Genomic DNA, 21064 nt, shown 5'->3' with positions numbered 1-21064 from the left:
AAGATAAATATGCAATATATTTAAATATCTGCAAAATATGATGCACAATACCATGTTAAATGGACAAATGTTATATAGATAATCTGAAAACTCAGGCAAATCACTCCTTCCTCCTGTCTCAGCCTTCCTGCCTCTCTGCCTTTTAGGGTAAGCAGCAACCAAGTAGATTTGTTTTAACATGCTTGTAGCTGCAGTTGTAAACACCAATAGGTGCATCTGCAACTTGTACATTCATTTTATTCTAACTGCTAACAGAACCAGAGCTTTACCAAACACCAACATTACAGACTTTAGACTGAATTTTACATTCCTATCCAATAGGTCATAAAGCCTTATTTCCTAACTTCCTCTTAACACAGCTTAGTTTCACTGGACCACATTGTTTCTTAATAGTTGTTTTGTTTAGAGTCATATAGTAGATTTTTGCTATTATATTTTTTCCATGTTTCTCAATTATATAAGCCCAAAAGAGCTAAAGCTACTTTTTATTCATAAGGCAGCAATGTTCTTTAAAATTATATATAAAACAAGCCTTATTATAGTGTGTATATGTCTACACACAGCTAGAAAGCACTTAAAAAGAATGTTTTGTTATAAACATGGTCATTCCAAGTTTCCAGTCTCTGCTCTCACTGTTGTTTTTACAGCTAAGCATCAAACAGTAAAGATGTCCACTGACTTTCAGTCCCTAAGCACATTTCCACAGAATCCCTACACTACCTTTCAATTTCACTCATGGCCAGCCAAATTCACTTGGCCTTCCTTCTGCCTTTTTACATTCTGAGTAATAGGCACATTTAAAAGGGAAAGAAAGAAAAACACCTATACTCATAACATGTAATATAATAAAACATACCATTTTTATTCTTTTATCAAGACACTAAATTTCCAAAAGGTCAATTATGTTGGTATATGGTAACAGATACAACAAATATTTGATACCTTTACTATTCAGATATGATATAGTGATGGTTCTTCATTTCTATGGAATATGTGATTACATGTTTAAAGCAAAACTTTATTGTTAAAAAAATAGTGTCAAAAGTTCTCAAATGTTAATAATATTACACCATGAACAAAATATTAGAAGGTTAAGCTGGTCACAGGGTGGTATGCCTACTGACCCATCACTACTCAGAAATCTGAGGCAGGAGGGTCACTTGACTCCAGAAGTTCAAGACAAGAGTGAAATATAGAGAAAGACTATTCTTTTTAAAAAAAAAAATTAAAATTTAGAAGGCTAAATCAAAACATCATGGCCATTTGCCTAAAATCTGTTCAGTTAAAGTTCATATTTTTACATTTTTAAGATTTGGTCACACTGTATTAACTGTAATTAACTGGAAATGGAGTTACAAATGGTTGTTAACCACCATGTGGGTGCTGGGAAGTGAAGCCAGGTCCTCTGCAAGAGCATCCAGTGCTAGCCATCTCTCTAGCCCCTATTTAAATAACTATTATAAAGCAACAATAGTCAAGAAGAGTATGATATTAAAACAAAGAGTCAAATAAAATGACAGTGAGTACAAAAGCAAGCCCAGAGCCAAACCCACTCAAGAAAAGGGGTAAAGAAAATGCTGTAGGAAAGTGGCTACTTTGACTAAACTTGGAGCTAGGACAACTATACAACCATATGTAAGAAAAGAACTCAAGACATATACTTTGTATTATATGGGAAAATTTACTCAAAACAGATATACATAAATCCTAAAACCGTGTCTAGGAAAAAGACACAGAAACACAGGAGAAAATCTGTGAATATGGGTTATGTAAAAAAGTTTCAGATCTCTGTTGATGCAGTAGTGGCAACTTTATCTAGGGGGGTAATCAATAGCTGTCTAATTGGACTTAAAGCCCTCTAAATGGGAGGGAATTCATGGGTGCCACTGCAAACATAGCCAGTACACATGGCTAGAGAGGTCATAGACCCTAGAGAAAATCCTATCTCTGGAATGTCTAGACAAATGAAATTTCTTACTGTATGCTAAATATAGATCCTTATATTTATAGACAAGTATACCATACACCATTCATAGAAGCTTCTTTTTGAAACAGATGGAGGCTATTACAAAGTTCCACGACTGGTCACACACAGAGAATACATGTCTGACAGATGCACAGACCTAAGTGACACATCTACAGTAGAACCTCTACACGTAAGGCTCATGGAACATGGCTGAACAGGGGGTAAAGAGACTACTAATACATCCTTCAACTTTCAACAGTGAAGTTTCCTCATAAAACAGAGTGCAATGCACACAGAAGACCACAATTGGCTAAGTTTTAGAGAATAAGAGACTGCAGTGTGTGTATTCCTGGATAGGATTCCTATATTAAAGCTCACCCACTGACGGCTCAGGGACCACTGTGGAAGAGAGCTAGGGTTGGTGCATGAACATAAGGAAACAGGTTTTCAGGCCACTAGGAACTTGCTCATATGAACTTGCAATAATGGTGACAGTAGGCACAAGACCCATGTTGACTCAATCAGACAAAAATCCAGCATAGAATGAGGGAAATGGGCAGCAGGCCCCAATCCTAGCCTAGGAACTACTGGCAATTGATTACTGCTGGGTGGGGGAGTAGATATTTAAGATCCTTAGATAGGCTGGACTCCAATGGATGAACTTACCCTGAAGGGCATGTAAGTACAAATGCTTGACCGAATAGGCCAAGATGACATAATAGGCCAATATGACAGAATGCATAAAATCCAGTGGTGGTGGGGGGTATGAGGGGCATAAGCGGGGATGGGGGGTTTAAATTTGATTAACTTCTATTATATGAAATACACAAAAACTTAACTAAAATATATATTTTAAAAAAAGGTTTTAGGACACCATAACCACAATCATAAAACAAACAAACAAACAAACAAAAAACGGTTAAGTTGAACTTTATCAAACAGATTATCAGAAGGCAAAGACTGGTGAAAAAATGTCTGGTCAATAAACTAGAACCTGGGAAATAGTTGTTGAAGTCTGTCCGTGAAAAGGAACAAGCTAGAAAGGCAGGAGGGAACCTGTGATGATTAGTCTTCATTGTCAACCTGACTACTGTGCTGAATGACTTCAGTTGTCAACTTGACACACCTAGAAGAAGGAACCTCAATTGAGGAATTTCCTCTAACCAATTGGCCTGTGGACACATCTTGTGAAGCTTTTTCTTAACTGCTGGTTGATGTGAGAGGGCACCGTGGGTGGTACCATCCCTGGACAGGTGGCCCTAGGTTGTATAAGAAAGCTGTCAGAGCACAGGCCAGAGGAACAAGCCAGTAAGCAATTATTCTCCATGGTTTGTACTTCAGCTCTTGCCTCCAGGTTCCTTCCCTGGCTTCCTGCTCTGGCTTCCATCAGTGATGAACTGTGACCTGGGAGGTGTAAGATAAAATAAACCCTCTGATTCTTACATTGGCTTGGTCAGTGTTTTTATCACTGAAGTAGGAAAGCAAACTAGAACAACTATATTTAAAATCACCTAGAAGACACACATGTCTGTAAGGGCATTTCCAGAAAGATTTAACAGAGGAGGGAAGACCCACTGTGAATGTGTATAGCACCATTCCATAGGCTGGGGGTCCGAGGGAGGGAGGGAGGGAGGGAGGGACCAGTTTTCCTTTCTCTCTGTTTCCTGATTGTCAATACCAAGAGGCCAACTACTTCAGGAACTTGTCACCATGGTAAACTAGATCTCCTCAAACTGTTAGCCAAATAAGCCCTTCCTTTCCCAAGTTGCTTTTGTTAGGTATTTCACCACAGCAATGAGAAAAGTAACTAATACAGAACCTAATGGTACCGGGGGTACCAAGGCAACAGGAATGAATTAATAATGACTGAAAGAGTCACATTTCAATAAAAGCAGAGTCACATCTAAAGAGAGGCCAGGAGACAGAAGGGGTCAAGTAATGAAGGGCACTGAATTTTGAAGGCACAGTAGAAAGGGGGTAAGTATGTGAATAAAGATCAAAACTTTAATATAGAATTTGAGATACTCTGAGATCTGGTGTTTTTTTTTTTTAGTTAAATGACATAACTACAAAAAAGTCATTATGTGATCAGTCCAGGAACACTAACAGCCTATTTTCACTAACTATGAAAATAGCTGACAGGCCTCACTCAGGAAGCCTGTTCTAGATCCTTGCATTACTTTTTGGTTTTTAACATAAATATCCTATTGATATTTCATTTTTTTCAATTGTGTTTTATCTTTAATTGGTACAAAATGACTGTGCATATTTAGAGTGTGCAGCATGATGTCTTGATACATACACATATACACAGTACGTACTAAATGCATAAATTTAGTAAATCCCCTCATAGATTTATCAATTCTATGTGGTAAGAACATTCAATATCTTATCTTTTATTTTTAAATTTTCAGTACAGTGTTTTAGCCATAATCAGCCTACTGTGCTGGAGGACACCAGGAATACTCTCACCAACTCTTTGTAACTTGGTATGTGTTGTCTAATCTTTTCCTATCTGCTTTCTCACTACTACCCTCTCAATCTTCTCCTGGCAATCATTATTCTACTCTACATTTCTATGAGACAAACTTCTTCACAATCCACATATGACAATTTGTCTTTCTATGCCCAACTTAATTAATCAGCATAATGTCTTCCAGATTCATCCATCTTGGCACAAATTACAGGCTTCTACTTTTTTTGTGCCTAAATAGTATGTTATTATGTATACTTACCACAGTTTCTTTCATGTATCCACTCATGGACACATATTTGCTGTTGATACCACAGAAATACAAAGGATCATAAAAGGCTATTAGGAGCAATTACATGCCAGCAAATTCAATTACAAGAAGTGAATAAATTCCTAGGCACATATTTCAAGCAACTACTTAGTAGTTGCAGAAAGAACATTTGATAAAATTGAGCATCTTTTTCATAATAAAAAACAAACAAGGGACTAGAGAGATGGTTCAGCAGTTAAGAGCACTGGTTGCTCTTGCAGAGGATCCGGGTTCCATTCCTAGCACCCACATGGTGGCTAACAAACACCTGTAACTCCAGTTCCAGGGGACCCTACACCCTCTTCTGATCTCTGTGGACACTGGTACATGTTTTGGCAGGCTATCGTCCAGAGTTTAAGATAAAAAAGATAGTTAACAAAAGTGATTCACACTGAACAGTGTCAAAGACAGAAATACAGTCTCCCTCTCTCATACACCCTTCACATTCACAAACTCACAGCAATCCTTCTGCCTCCGCTTCCTAATAGCTAAGATTACAGGTATGTGTCACAAGACCCAGCTTGAGGTACACAAATCATTTAAGTAAAAAAATTTTTTAAATAAATAATATTTTGGGAGCTAGTGAAATGGTTCAGCTGTTAAAGAGCACTAGCTATTCTTGCAGAGGACCTACGTCAGATCCTCAGCATAAACAGGAAGGCTGACAATCATCCCAATTCCAGTTCCAGAGGATCCAGTGCCCTTTTCTGGCCTCCACAGGTATTTTATGTACATACTTCACTTACTTACATGCAAGCAACACACACACCTATAAAATAAAAAGAAATTTTAAAAAGATTTTTAAAACTTTTTAAAAGTTGCAAAACATATACAAAGTATTGATGAATATGAATCAAATATAAGATACATAACAAATAAGAATCTCCTACTGTACTTTGTATGGTTGAAGTTCCTTCTGAAAAGTACAGTGGAACATGAAAAGCAAGTAAGTATGTAAACACCCTGCCTCTCCCTTGAGACAGAGAAAGGGGGTGGGGGTGGGGTTCTTAAAAGTCCTTTTGCATTAATGCTTGAATACTTGAAAATGTGTTAAGTGAAATGCAAAACTATTCCAAATAATAACTAAGACATGGTAGAAAACAATCATCACAAGCTATAGGAAAGAATCGCAGCACAGAATTAACACAACTGTTCTTGCATTCTCTCTCTTCCCCTTTCCCTATCCCCACCCTTCATCAATATAAAGTACAAAGTTAGCTGCAGATTTAAGTTCGGAATACACACTAGCTGTATGTGACTTGGTTCTGCCAAGACTGGGTGCCCAACTAAAACAAAAACAAACTAAAAAGCTCTAAATTTCTTCCATTTGCCTAAAATAATGCTGCATGGACTCAGAAAACAAAGTTTAGGACTAATTCATGTGGGGGGGATTTTTTTTTTTTTCATTTTCTTTTTCCTACTTTTTGTGGTGTGGTGTGGTGTGGTGTGTGTGTGTGTGTGTGTGTGTGTGTGTGTGTGTGTGTGTGTCTGTGTGTGTGTGTGTATGGTTTTGTATGTGGAGGTGCACATGCATATGGGGACACCTGAAGGTGAGGGTCCAAGACTGATGCCTGGTATCATCCTCAGTTATTCTTCTACCTTATTCAATAAGGCAGAGTATCTCAATTAAACCCAGAGATCATGGATATGGCTAGTCTCCACAGCCGGTTTGCTCTGCAGATCCCCCATCTCTGCCTTCTGAGGCTAGAATTACAGGCAGGCCACCACACCTAACTGGCATTTATATGGCTTCTTGAGATTGGGAACTACAGTCCTCAGGCTTGCATGGCAAGTGCTTTAACAACTAATCCATCTCCTCATGTTTTAATATTAGAAAGTCACTACAGTACCTAACACATAGCAGGCATTTAGCAAATACTTTGGAAATGAATTGTTATTTCGCCCACTGGACAATTACAACCAACACATACAATTCATACACCTCCACCAAGAAATGGAAAAAAAAAATACATAACACTGATTATAAGAGAAAGGGGCCACAGTCATGTAGTTCCATTTCCTTGTCAGGTTCTGGAAGAATCACTCTCCCAGGAAGAGCTACTCTCCTTGGCTGCCTCTGGCGCTGCCTCATAGAAGATGGTGACAATAATAAAAGCAGTCACAAACAGGGAGAAAGGAAGCTGAGTAACAGCAATAGAGGTAGATAATCACTACACATGGCAAGCAGCTTAAAAGAACGTGAAATAAAGACCCAACTCAAAAATCATTCCAGTGAGACAAGCAAAATTCTACTTAAATATCTTCCGCTTCCAAACAAAACATTTTTGGGACATTAGCATATTTAAAATAAGATTTTTTTTGCAAAAGAGAAATAACAGAACATTTCTCCAATTTATTCAATAAAAATGTGCTTGAGAAACTAAAATGTGTTAAATGACACAACCACAAAAGGACACACAAAAGGAAGTCACCACCAATGCCATTCAAACAGGTAATTTACCAAACACTAGCAAAGAAGGAGCTAATCAAGTATTCAAAAAATAAATTTACATCATATCAACAATAAGCTAAACAGATGCTTTTTTATGCTCTAGCTTTCACTTACCAAATATTGGAATCAAAACATCCAACCACAATGCAAGGTACAACTGAAAGAACACTGGGTTAGAAATGAAATGACCCAAGTTCAAGTACCAACCTTGCCAGCACTACTCTGACTGAGGCATGTTAGTGAACATGAACCTCAATGGTCTCCTCTCTAATTCACAGGAAGACCTGAATGACAGCTACAGTATGAATTTATCTGACACAGAAGAAAGTCAAAATGCAGCTATCATTTTCATTTTCACATGCAAAATTTCCATGTGTTCAATCACTACCAATAGTGACCAACTTTTATAAAAAGATATTTCCATTTGCATTTGAAACAAATGTACTGGCAATTTTTTAAAGCATTTTTAGCTCAAATACTAGAGAAGTAGAAAAGACATAATAGTAATATGTCTTCCCCAACATTTTATAACGTTTTAGGTGAAGGAACATAACATAAAATCAGTCATTTTAAAGAAACATTAAATACTTTCACCATGTTGTATAACCAATGCTATCAAGTTCCAAAACATTTGTCACCACAGGAGACTTGGCACCCATTAAGCAGTTGCTGCCTGCTCTCTTCTTCCCTTAGTCCAAGATAGCTTATTAGTCTACATTCTATTCCCACTATCTAATCTACTCAAGCTACTGCCCATTAACAAATCATACAATATGTAATCTTTTGTGTCTGGTTTCTTTCATAAATCATGTTTTCAAGGTGTTCTACATGAATCAACTTTTCATTACTTCCTTGCCTGAATAACTTTCCAACACAGACTGAATGTACTATATTTTCTTTATGCATTCACCCACTGATATACATCTGGGTTGTTTCCACTTCAGCAGTCAAGACTACTAAGTACTATGATGAGCATGGGCAAATAAATGTGCTTGGATCACTGCTTTAAATTCTATGTTGAACCATGTAAGGAACTACAAAAATATTTTCTGTGGCTGCTGAAATACTTACATTACCCCATATAATATACCAGGATTCCAATAGCTCTATATCATTTCCAACACTTTGTATTTTTACAGCACTTTTTTATGGATAGCCTACCCAGTAATATGTAGTATTCTGTGGTTTTATTTGCATTTTCCTATGAATTAATGCTCTTAACATCATATGCTTACTGGCCATTTAGATTATTTGAAGAAATACCAATTCTGATTCTTTGTCCATTAAAAACTTTTTTCATATATATGAATGTTTTGCCTGTAATTATGTAAGTACACCACATGTGTGTGATACCCATGAAAGCCAGAAGAGGGCATGAGATGCCCAGGAACTGGAGTTACAAATAGTTGCTAGTTGCCATGTGGGCACTAGGATGGAACTCAGGTACTCCACAGGAGCAGCCAGTGTTCTTAACAGCTGAGACATCATTCCAGTTCCCCTTTGTCCATTTTTAAATTAACTTTTCTTTTTATTACTGGATTGCAAAGTTCTTTACATATTCTGGAAATTGAATCTTTGTTAAATATAGGATCTATAAATATTTTCTTACATTCTGTTATCACTTTCTTCTTTTAAAAAAATTTCTTATTTCATGTGCATGTGTGTGCCTCTGCAGACACTGTACTTATATATATGCAAAATATTCATATACATAAAATGAAAATATATTTTTTAAAAAGCTTATCAGAGCCAGGCATGGTGGATACATGCCTTTAATTCCAGCACTCAGGAGGCAAAGGCAGGCAGATCTTTCTAAGATCAAGGCCAGTCTGATCTACAAAGTGAGTTCCAGGCCAGCTGGGACTACAGGGAAATCCTGTCTCAAAAAAAACAAAAGGGGGCTAGAGAGATGGTTCAGTGGTTAAGGGCTCTGGCTGCTCTTGTAGAGGACCCGGTTCAAATCCCAGTACCCACATGGCAGGTAAGCACCATCCTAACTCTAGTTCCAGAGGATCTGATGCCTTCTTCTGACCTCCAAGGACATTGCATGACATGGGTGCACTTAAATACATGCAGGCAATATACTTATACACATAAAATAAATAAAAAATATTTAAAAAACAAAAAAGTAAGCTGGGAATGGTGGCGCATGCCTTTAATCCCAGCACTTGGGAGGCAGAGGCAGGCAGATCTCTGTGACTTTGAAGCCAGCCTGGTCTACATAGCAAGTTCTAAGACAGCTGGGGCTACAGGGAGACCCTGTCTCAAAAAGACCCCCCCCAAAAACAAAAAAACCTTAAAAAAATGTTTATCAGTGAGATGGCCCAGTGGGTAAAGGTATTTTATTTGCCGCTAAGCCTGATGACCTGAGTTAGATCCCTGGGACACACGTGGTAGAAGAAAAGAAGTGACTACCACAAGTTATCCTCTGACCTCCAGACACAAGCTACGGTATACACATACATGCATATACATGCACACATTCACGCACATACACACACAATAATAATCAATAGATAAAATTCAATAACATAAAACTGTAAAGCTTATCAGGGAATTTTATATGGGAATGTTTTAATTTCTCCTTCAGTTTCTGATACATACATAGTTTTATCAGACAGAATTCTTGATTGACAGTTTATGCTTTCATTCTTTTAAAATGTGGCCTACCTCCTTCAGACCTTCACGGTCTCTGTGACCTATATGTTGTATTTAAACCACTTGCTTTGCTCTTGTAGCTCTCTGGTGACATGTCCTCTTGGTCAACAGGTTTCAATGATCTGTTCGTGCCTCTGTGAGGGTTCTTCATGCTTATCCTTGGGGTAGGCTGGACTTCTTGAAGGCATAGGTTCATGTCTTTGATCAAACCGAACAATGTCTTATCACTATTCCTTTTCCCGCTTCCTCTCCTAGGATTTGCAGGACGCCCACGTTGGTATACTTCATTGCTGTAGTACTGGTCTCTGAGGAACTGATTGTTTTTCTTTGGGTTGTTTTGCTTCTCAGACTGGATCATTTCAACTGACCTTGACTTGTAGTCATTGACTCTCCAGCCTGCTCAAATCTGCTACTAAAACCTTCCCATGAGCTTCTCTTGTCATTTCTCATGCATTAAAGCTCCAAAATTCATTTGCATCTTTTTACAGCATTTCTATACTGTTTCTGAGAGTCTCTCTCATTCATATATCATTCTCTTGATATCTTTCTGCAATTTTCCCATAGCTTCTTTGCCTTCTTGAGCAGAGTTAAGACAGTTAGCTTAAACTTCATGTCTACAATATAACATCTGGTCTTCATCAAAAACATTATTATTTTCTCCTATGAATGTTTCTTTGTTTGCGTCTTAATTTTTGTGGAAAAGTGAACAAACCAGTATATCTGGGATTGAGACATTTCAGGTATTTCTCCCTAATCTGAGTTGTTTTTGTTGTACTCTCTATGCTGCAAATGTGTTTAGTGATTTTTATAAAGTGTATATTCTTTATCATGTGTGCTCTCCTAAGTTTCTCTTCCACTATGAAGAGGGGAGGAGGAAACAAAACTTTTTCCATTCTTTAAAGACTGGCTCTAGGTTCCAGCTCTCCTTCCAGGTACAGCACACAATTGAGGTAGTTTATAACAGCCTTAGCCATCACTTCCTACTTGCATTGAGCATAGAATCAACAAAGGCCAAAGAATTTTTCAGGTCTTTTCTGGCATTTCCCTAGTTCTCAGCTTATATGTGGATCTAAAAACTCCCCAGTATATACAGAGGCCTATGAATGTTCAAATTTCCCAAAGATTTTCCCTCTCCAACTCTGCTGCCTGGAACTTGACTATACTACACTAGAGTATTAACTGTAATCCTTTGCCCCAGACTACTGTGATTGTTCTTTAGCTGGGTACACACTTGAGAAATGCAGGCATTTTCCATTCCTCTGCCCTGAGTTCAAGAAAAGTGAGCCAAACACCTATGCCCCGCTATGCCAAAAGATATCTGTGCTGCAAAATGGGAAGTACACGGCCATCTTTAAGTCTTGCTGGAGAGGGGCTAGAACCAGAACAGTCATAAACAGACCAAAAGCTTTCTAACATTTTTTGAGTTGCCTTTATCTAGATTTAGCAATTTTGTGAGTGCTACAAAACTCTGAACACTTTCCAGAGTTCTCACATAGTTGGCTCTGGCAGTTTCTGCTTGGTTTTTCAGTATTACTGCAGAAGGGCCACTAAGCTGCATTTTGTAATGACATCATCACTTCACTTAACCAGTTTTCACTGACATCACTATTCCAATCACCAATCTCTGCTCAACCAAAACACCACAGTAAAATAAAATTTAAAATAAGTTAGGTTCTCTAGAAACTTGTACCCACTTGTGAAAGAGATGTACTCTTGCTCTGAATGTTACTGAATATGTTAAAGCTTCAGTGAAAAGCTTCTAATCATGTAGTTATTAAAAACATTTTTAAATATATAATGATTAAAAAATAATAATTCTTCAAAACATAAAAATTTGCTCCTTAATAATTAGTAGATGTGAAAAGCATTATCACTGAAATTTACCTGATGACTTTATATCTGTGCTCAGATGCCAAGAAACTGAGAAAGTAACCAACTGTGACTAGTAATAATCAGATGCATAGAGATTAGAAACACATGTGCAAACATCTACATGTGCAAACATCTTAATGTCAGTTACATTGAAAATCAAGTTTTCTGTATGAAACTGTTTATTTTAATAATGAAATGGAGATTTTTTTAAAGGTTGATACTTCATTTAATTTTATGTCTTACAGGGTTTATGCTGAGTACAATATTGTATAACTGTAATAATTCAGCCGTAAACCTGAAAGTGTACAGCCAATTTTGTAAGAGATGCATCCTAGCTCAGAAAATTGTTATTGAATATGTCAATGCTGATATAGTGAAATGCTTCTTCTAAGTATGTGGTTATTAAATAAATAAATAAAAAAAAAGTTAGGTTCTACAAACTGTTCTTAAAACAACATTAAAACCTTAATGTAAGGTTACACCTAATTCTCCCAGCTATTGGGGGGGTTCTTTTCCCCCAAATTGAATCTTATCTTCTTTTCTAGGACTTTTGTGTATACATTTATTAATGAATGAAATCCACAGGTCAACAATGGGTGTCTTCCTCATTCGCATTCCATCTTATTGTTTGAGACAGGGTCTCTCACTGAACCTAGACCTCACGGATTCAGTAGCCAGTGAGCTTGAGGAATCTGCCTGTCTCCACTCCCCACATAATCCTCCTCCCCCAGCGATGGGGTAAGATACTTGACACTATACTCAGGTTTCTATGGAGGTGCTGGGGATCCTAACTCACGTCCTCATGCTTGTGCAGTAAACACTTTACTAAGCCATCTCTCCTACCCCTTTTCTCCTTTTTTAATAATTTAAAAATATAGGGTAGAGAGAGTAGTCTCTTCAGAATATGATACCAGACAACCTGATATTCAGGCAAAAGAATGTGGACTCATACCAGACACTATACATGAAATCAGACTTAAATGTAAGAACTAAAAGTATAAACGTACTGGAAGAAAAACAGAAATCATTATACAGTTGGCCAATTCTTTCTTTGCTACAATACCAAAAGCACAAAGGAGAAAAAAATAGATGAATTTGATTTCATTAAAACAAAATGCTTATACAATAAGAAAGTGAAAATACAACCACCTCACAAAATGGGAGAAACTATCTGCAATCATAAATCTGACAAAGGACTATAATAGTTAAAGAACACTAACAATTCAGCAACTGAAAGACCAATGGCTCCATTATAAAGTGGGTGAAGGATATGAACATAATTATCCAAAGAGGATATGCAAATGGCCAATAAACACACCAAAACACTCAACTGCATTAATCATTAGCAAAATACAAATAAAACCCACAAAATACTACTTCACACCCAGTACTATAATAAAAAGTACTGACTACCAAAAAAGGCAGATAGCAACAAATACTGGGAAGACATGGCATAACTGTAATCCTTGTACAATATCAGCAAGATTTCTCAATGATGCAGCCAATTAAGAAAATAGGGTGATGGTTCTTTCAAAATGCTAAACAGTGTTATCATCTAATCTGGCAGCTAAAGTGCAAGGAATATATCCAAGAAAAATGAAAACAATGGATATACAAAAGTTAGTATACAAGTGTTAACAGGAATGTTAGTCATAACAGTCACAGAATACAAACAACTCAAATGTTCACCCAATATTGAATGAATAAACAAAATGGGGCATGTCATGGAGTATAATGGTACTTGTCAATAAAGAAAGCACTAATACATGCCACAACATGGATAAACCCTGAAAATATACCAGGTTAAAGAAGCTAATGACAAAAGACCTCACAGTGTATGATTCTATTCATATGAAACATCCAGAGGAAGGAAAACCAGAAACAGAGAAAATACAGCAGAGGTCACCTGGGGCTTGGGTGGAAGGAAAGGAGGAAAATGAAGAGGGCTTTCCATGAATTATAGTTGTTTTTTTTTTTTCCTGGAATGTTAAGAATGCTCTAAAATTAGATGATGGTGATGGCTGCAGAACAGACTTTAAGTAAGGTGATATCATGCTTCATATAAAATGTGTATGCACAGTTGGATTTCACATGTGTGAAAGTACTATAATAGAGCAGTCACATATAGGTTTGCTGGGTTGTATATACATGTGTGTATGTATATAAACATATGAACATACACACATGTATATCTAAGCATCAAGAAAATGAACAAAAATCTATCCTAAGTTCCAGTATTATATACAATAAGAAAATCAGATACCATATAAAATCACATACTGCTTTCAAGAACAGATTAGAATGTTTTCCTTTTTATGATAACTAAAATTATGACTACACTAAGCAAATGCCAGATAGGATTAAAACTATCTTGCTAACCTCTTACTGTAAGCTTGCTATACAATTGTGAATTCATTTCCTTGTCTCGCTGAAAACGTCGAAATTCATCAATCGCTTCACGTGTGATAGTAACAGCCAAGACAAATCCCTATAAAACAAAAGGTATTTTAGAAAACAGAACAACAATAACATCAAATAAACAGGGAAAATTCCTTAGTTTTACTTTTTTCCCTTCCATTTATATTATCCCCTAAAATCTGACGACTGAAAACAAAACAAAAAGAAACAATGAATTTTATAAAAGGAATATAAGATGCAGGAAAGATTTACAACCTTCAGACTAAACAGGAAAATGGTAACATCCTATCACACATACTTCAGTCCAAACAATAAAAAATATTTGACAGACTTTTAAAAAAAAAGAAAGAAAAAAAGAAAAGAAAAAAATGAAAATCTTCAGCAAGTCTATTTGTTATATTTAGTAAATGTAGGCATTCAAAAACAAAACTAACAAGAACTGAAATAAACTTTTAAATCATTTCTACTTACATCTTTTGGATAGAATCAAAGCATTTAGGAACTCAAAATAATTATCTAATATTGTCAATTTTCTTACACCATGCATTATATAACCAACTATATTGGCGCGCAGAGGTAGTTTAGTGTTTTCATATCTTGGTTTTTAAGAGCAGGTTAACTGAATGCTATCTAAATAAAACTTTGATGTACTTATAGCCCATTGTAAAACCTGCTGCATATATAATATCCAGCATTTTAAAAAGCTACATATGCATCTCTTGACAAGCTTCAAGGATATTCTTCAAAGTTAGGAATGGCAGCACACTCCTATAATCCTAGCACTAGGGAAGCTGAGGCCATATCAAGAGTGTGAGGCCAACATGGACTACACAAATTCAAGGCCAGCCCAGGCTACATAGTGACATTCTGGCTCAAAAATCAAAACAAATAAATGAAAGAAAAAAAATAAAAAAGAATACTACTCAAATCACTTCCCCATGATAAAATAAAAAACCTCCTTCAATAGTCATCCTATTACTGATAACTTTGATTTATTCCACTATAAATAACAGAGCACTGGATGAATTTGCACTGAAAGGGTAATAATTCTTTATTCCACTTTTTCTTCCCCTGTGAAACCAAATGATTAAATTAAGTAGATCACTGAAGAGTATGAGTCCTACGGTCATTCACATAGCATTTTTCTCAAATATCTTACTAAAAAGCGCTTTGTATACAACACAACCTAGAATATCAGAGCAGGACTGGGAAGATAGTGCAGTGGGTAAAGTACCAAAAGGAGATGCTGAGTTTGATCCTCAGAACCCACATTAAAAAGCCTAGCATTTGTTCAAACTCCCAGCACTGAGAGACAGACTGATCCCTAAGACATGCTGGCATGACAGCCTAGCCTACCTGAAGAGCTCCAGGCCAATGAGAGACCCTGTGTCAAAAGTAAAGGTAGACAGTACATGGAGAATGACAACCAACCTTGTCTTCTGGCTCCCACATACAAATATATGCAACCATACACATATATACAAATGCACACACATGCAGGACACACACACACATGCATACACGCACACGCACACACACACAAAATGGCAGCGGGTGCAGTTCCTCCTCTTAGTCAAGATTAATGTGACAACCCAGTGTCTTCATCTCCATTACTGCTATCATCTTGCTTTAGTCACAAGTCCAAGTGCTCTCCCTAATTATAAACATCTCATAACACTTTCAGTGGCCCTAAGCCATCCTGGCTCTACAATTAGCTACCCCTAAGAACACTGAATAATCTCCTCATTGTATACCACAGAAACCTTCTCACATCCCATTACCCTTGACTCTCCTCAGCTCAATTCAAACTACACTCAAACAAGATGGACTTCCTGGGCCTCTGGGAATTAGCCACTGTTCACCACCACTCTTCCCTTCACCTGTCCACTCCCTAAGCTTCTTGAACTCTATCCTCTTGCTTTGCTGATGCTGTGATTTCTGCATGTCTTAGTCCACTGGTGGCAGAGCTCTCCACAAATCCCAATGCCACCCCCCAAAACAGTGCTACAGGTTTCTCCAACTGCTGGCTGTGCTCCACGTACCTCTCCAACCTAGCCAGTGTCTATGTGACAAGGGAGATGGGCTCAGAACGTCCTCAGCTCTTGTGACATCCCCACTGAGCCAGTATCCTCTCCTCTTCAATCTCAGTCCCCTCAAAAATCATCCTCTAGAAAAGGGAAACCTTCCACAGTTCCCCAATCTTGATCTTCCTTTCCCCCAAGTACAGTACTCCCCCGATAACTCCCCCTGCTCTAAAGAATGGACAGATCTATAGCCTTGTCTCCCTCTAAAGGCAATTTTACCTTCCAACTCTAGAGACTCGAGGGCAGGCTTCTGAAATGTTACCATGAAATTCATCGCATCTTTGCGAGGGTTTTTAAAGTGCTTACTGGAAGCCCTATTTTAAGAATACTAAAGGCATTCTTGAACTCCCTGGAAAAAAAAGAAGGCATGAACATGATTTGCCTGTCTGTTTTCTTCTATGGAGTCTTAATAGTTTTGGCTTTTACATTTAGGTTATGGTTCATTTTAAGTTACTTCTTATGTTCAGTGTAGGATAGGAATTTAACTTTGTTCTTTGTTTATGGATATCCAGTTGTTCCAACACCATTTCTTGAAAAGACCATTCTTTCACTGTCAACTTGTCTTGGGGTGCTGTGCTGGATAGCTTTAGAGTCAACTTGACACACCTGGGTTGAGGAGGCCTCAATTGGGGAATTTCCTCTATTGGACTGGCCTGTGGCCATGTCTGAAGGGTGTCCTCTTGATGAGTGATGTGGGAAGGCCCAGCCCACTGTGGGTGGTGCCACCCCTAGGAAGGTGGGCCTATGTGGCATAAGAAAGCAGGCTGACCAGGGGCAAGGGGAGCAAGCCAGTAAGCAGCATTCCTCCACGGCCTGTGCTCCAGTTCCTGCTTCCAGGTTCCTGCCCTGAGTTCCTACCTTGGGCTCCCTGATGAACTGCAACCTGGGAGATGTAAACTGAATAAACCCTTTCCTCCCCAAATTGGTATTGGTCAGAGTATTTAATTGCCACAGCAATGACTAAGACAGGTTCCCTTGTGGGAAATCAACCTGCCATAGACATAAAGGTTTACTTTTGGACTCTCAATCATATTCCACTGTTCTGTATTCTTACCTTTATGTCAGTCCTACACTGTCTTATTTATGATAGTTTTGAAATAGGGGCATGTGAGTTCTCTCATTTTTATTTACTTTTTTCTGGGATATACTAGATACTCTGGGTCCCTAGAATTTCCTAACAATTTTACAAACAGCTCATAATTTTCTGGAGGAGGGAAAAAAAGGAGAGGCGAAGGATGGAATTCATGTGAGATTTTGATAAGGCCTCAATTAAACCTAAACTCAATTTGAAAAACACCATAATACTAATCTTTACCATAAGATGACTTTCCATTTATTCAAATCTTCATTAACTTTTTTTTAGAAAATGTTTTATACTTCTCAGTATATATTCAAACTTCCACAAAAGTTAGACCTAAATATATTTTCTTTATGATGCTATTACAAATTGGACTGTTATTTTAATTCATTTCAGATAATCACAACTAATATATAGAAATACAAATGGTTTCAGTATCTTGTATGCTACAGCCTTGCTAACTCATTTTTCCATTCCAACATTCCTCTGTGTTTTTCCTATATATACTATGGTAATGCTACCTATGTATAGAAATAGATTGCTATAATGGTTAATGATGACTATCAACTTGACAAGATGTACAATCACTGAAGAGCCAAGCCCTCTGAGCATGTCCATGAGGAAATTTCTACATTAATTGAGGTGAGAGGATTCATCCTACACATGGGGAGAATCCTTCTATGGCCTGGTGTCCAACTGAATAAAAAGGAAAAAGGCAGCAGAGCATTCATCTCACTCTGTTTCCTGACTGAATGCAATGTGACCAGGTGCTTCATTGTACTGCTGCCATGACTCCCCTGCCATGATAGATTGCATCATCAAACTGTGAGCCAAAACAAACCTAAAGTTGCCTTTCTCAGGTATTTTGTCACCACAACAAGGGAAGTAACTAATATAATAGCTATCTAAATGCCTTTTATTTCTTTTCTTACCTACCTGTTCTGTTCACTTTACTTTCAATACAAGGTTAAATAGAAGTGGCTAGAACAGACATCCTTGCTCCTGAACTTAAGGTATGAATTGTGCGAAGAAAAATATTTTAAAACAAAAAGGCTTTGCATGTTATGATCAAATGCTTCCACAGTGGAGTGAAAACTGTACTACAGGGTGTTATGGTCAAGTTCTTTGTGACTGGCCACCTACCATCACAAAGTATCAATGAAATAAAATGGTAATCAATAGACATATTAGAGACAAAAAGAACTTGAGTATAAATTCATTATTTTATTAGAACTACAGTAACAGAATATATGAAAAGCTGAAACAGCAGATACCCCTGTCCCCCTGGACACACAAAAACAATTTAAAAGGCTTAAAGAAATTTGGCAAGGCATTAGCAGCCCATGCTTGTCATCTCAGCATTCAGGAGGGTGAGGCAAGGGGACTGCCACAAAGTTAAGAACAGCTTTACACACTCAGTTCCAGACCAGCTTGGGAAGATAGAAAACTTTGTCGCTTAAAAAAAAAAAAAAAAAAAAAAAAAAACTCAAGAGCCTCAAAATTTATACACATTTAATTAAGCAGTCTCACATCTAGAATACTATCCAAAGGGGGGGGGCGTGAATCAAGGATCCTAGTATATATGAAAACCTAGAAATAACCTGAATATCCACAAATAAGAAGTTCAAGGAACATGCCTATTATCAAATACTGTATTTCCTCAATTCAAAGACACCATTATTATTTTAGTATAGCTTGGGTAATAAGACAACACCATTGCCAAAAGAGGCACTGTCACAGTTCCATTTCAGTAACACGACACATGTGCATCTCTGAATCCAGAGACTGCAATTCTAGCAGGCATTCCCAGGTCGGAGAACATTTGCTATCACAGACTCATGTTCATGATATACAAGCAATTTCTTAAAGTTCTATTTGTGGTTGGCTTGCTCTAAAACATAGGAGAATGAGAGCAAATGTTCAGTATATTTTACTCACATGACAGACAGTATTTAAGGACACTTTAAGACAGTATTTTGAGGGCACCTCAAAATCACCTACAAAGATTTTTTGCAACACAGATTTGCTCATGTCCTACCTAAAATGTGTACCTCTACTTTTGATCTCCAGGAACTAGTTCTAGGCATGTATGTTATTTTAGATTTACCAGGTGACTCTAACTTCCACCCCTTTAAACCTCTGGCTTAAAGACAGCAAACTTTTCCTCTAATTTTAGTAACTGAATTATAATTATAAATGAGGGGGGAAGCTTGTTACCTCCTACTGCTTCTAAGAACTGTGAAGTCAGTGAAATGAGCCTCTACTTCTAATGAAGTATTATTAAAGGAGATGGAATAGCGAGGGGTAGGTCCCAGTCTCTGAAAACAGGAGTCAAACACTCTCAGGAGGAAAAAGAACCTTGGTAATAGGCAAAGAGTGCTGGAATTGTGTTTCATGACACTTTTTTAAATAAAGGGTGTATCTATCTGAATGGCATAGCACATGGATAGACTCAGCAAGAGCCAAGAGGCATCACTACCACCATGGCTATAGGGCAAGCAACACCTCGTGGCCTGCAAGGACAGGAAGGAGACTGAGGAAAGGGAGTTGATGCTACTACCTTCTGAACTAACAGAGTCTACAATCAGTGGGCCTCTAAATTAACCATCTGCACTTCTGAGTTCCTAGTTGATCATGCCATTGATAGCACACCTAGAAAAGCCAAGTTATCAAAGAGCAGCTGGGTCTCCCTATTACCTCAGTAAAGCCCGAGCAGAGATTCAGATTTTAGTGCTACTCCCTGGAAAATCCAAAAGCATAAATGCAAAGGCTATAAAGAAATAATGCCTCCCAGAAACAACAGTATGAGCTTGTCAGTCAGACTGGACATGGGCTATGTCACATGGCCTGTCCACTGCCTTTCTCCTATTTATACAGATAATCAAAGAGCCATGAAAACCATATGCCAAAACAGTACCAACTTATCTTGGAGGGCTTACCATATGCCATGCAAGTTTGCATGTATCTTAAGTCACCTCTTGTAAATGTCACAAACAAGCCTTCTGAGCTATGTCCCTTTCCTCTAATGCAAAGATAAGGTGGCTCAGGCTCACAAATAAGTTACATTGCCAAGACTGTGCAGCTCACTAACGGTGAGGATATATTTGGATGGAAGGATTCTAAGCAATTGGTTTTGATTTTCCTTGTCATATCTCACCAACATTTCCAATGCAGACACTCACAAAATTGGGTTTTAAAATCAGATTGAATTGGAAAAGTCAATATTGTAAAAATGATCATCTCACCAAGAGCAATCTACAGATTCAATGCAATCCCCATCAAAATATCAGTATCAGTCTTCACAGAGAAAATGTTTTAAAATTCACTTGGAAACACAAAGCACCTCAGCCAAACCAAGTCTGAGCAAAAAGGGATGACTCAGTGGGTAAGAACACTTGCTCTGTAAGCATAAAGACCTGAGTCTGAATCTGCAGCATCCAGGTCAAAAATCAAGCACAGCTGAAAGCGCCTCCCAGCACTGGGAGGTGGAAGCAGGCCATCTTGGGAGCTTGCAGGTTAGCAAGTCTAGCCACAACAGCAAGCTCCCAGTTCAGAGATGCTGTCTCAAGGGAAGACGGTGGAGAACAATAACAAAAGACAGCAGACATTCTCCTCTGGCCTTCACATGGAAGTACATGGGCATATGTATCCACATACTCACAAACATGCACCACACACACACACACACACACACACACACACACACACACACACACACACACACAGTCTCAAGGTATTACCCTACTTGATTTC

General features: G+C 37.8%; 1 protein-coding gene across 6 annotated transcripts in view; it reads right to left on the bottom strand.

The window, feature by feature from the left end:
• The window catches only part of Atp9b (ATPase phospholipid transporting 9B (putative)), a 318516-nt gene that overhangs the window by 255807 nt on the left and 41645 nt on the right, over positions 1 to 21064 (bottom strand). For all 6 annotated transcript variants that reach the window (XM_017802611.1, XM_017802610.2, XM_017802609.2 and 3 more), the window contains one exon: positions 14111 to 14219. In XM_017802611.1, coding sequence (XP_017658100.1) covers positions 14111 to 14219 — 109 coding nt within the window. The remainder of the gene's footprint in view (positions 1 to 14110; positions 14220 to 21064) is intronic.

The sequence above is a fragment of the Nannospalax galili genome, unplaced genomic scaffold (genome assembly GCF_000622305.1).
Source record: "Nannospalax galili isolate Female #2095 unplaced genomic scaffold, S.galili_v1.0 scaffold243, whole genome shotgun sequence".
In the NCBI taxonomy this organism is placed as follows: domain Eukaryota; kingdom Metazoa; phylum Chordata; class Mammalia; order Rodentia; family Spalacidae; genus Nannospalax; species Nannospalax galili.
Note: the sequence above shows the minus strand (reverse complement) of the source record. Positions and strands in the feature narration are given on the sequence as shown.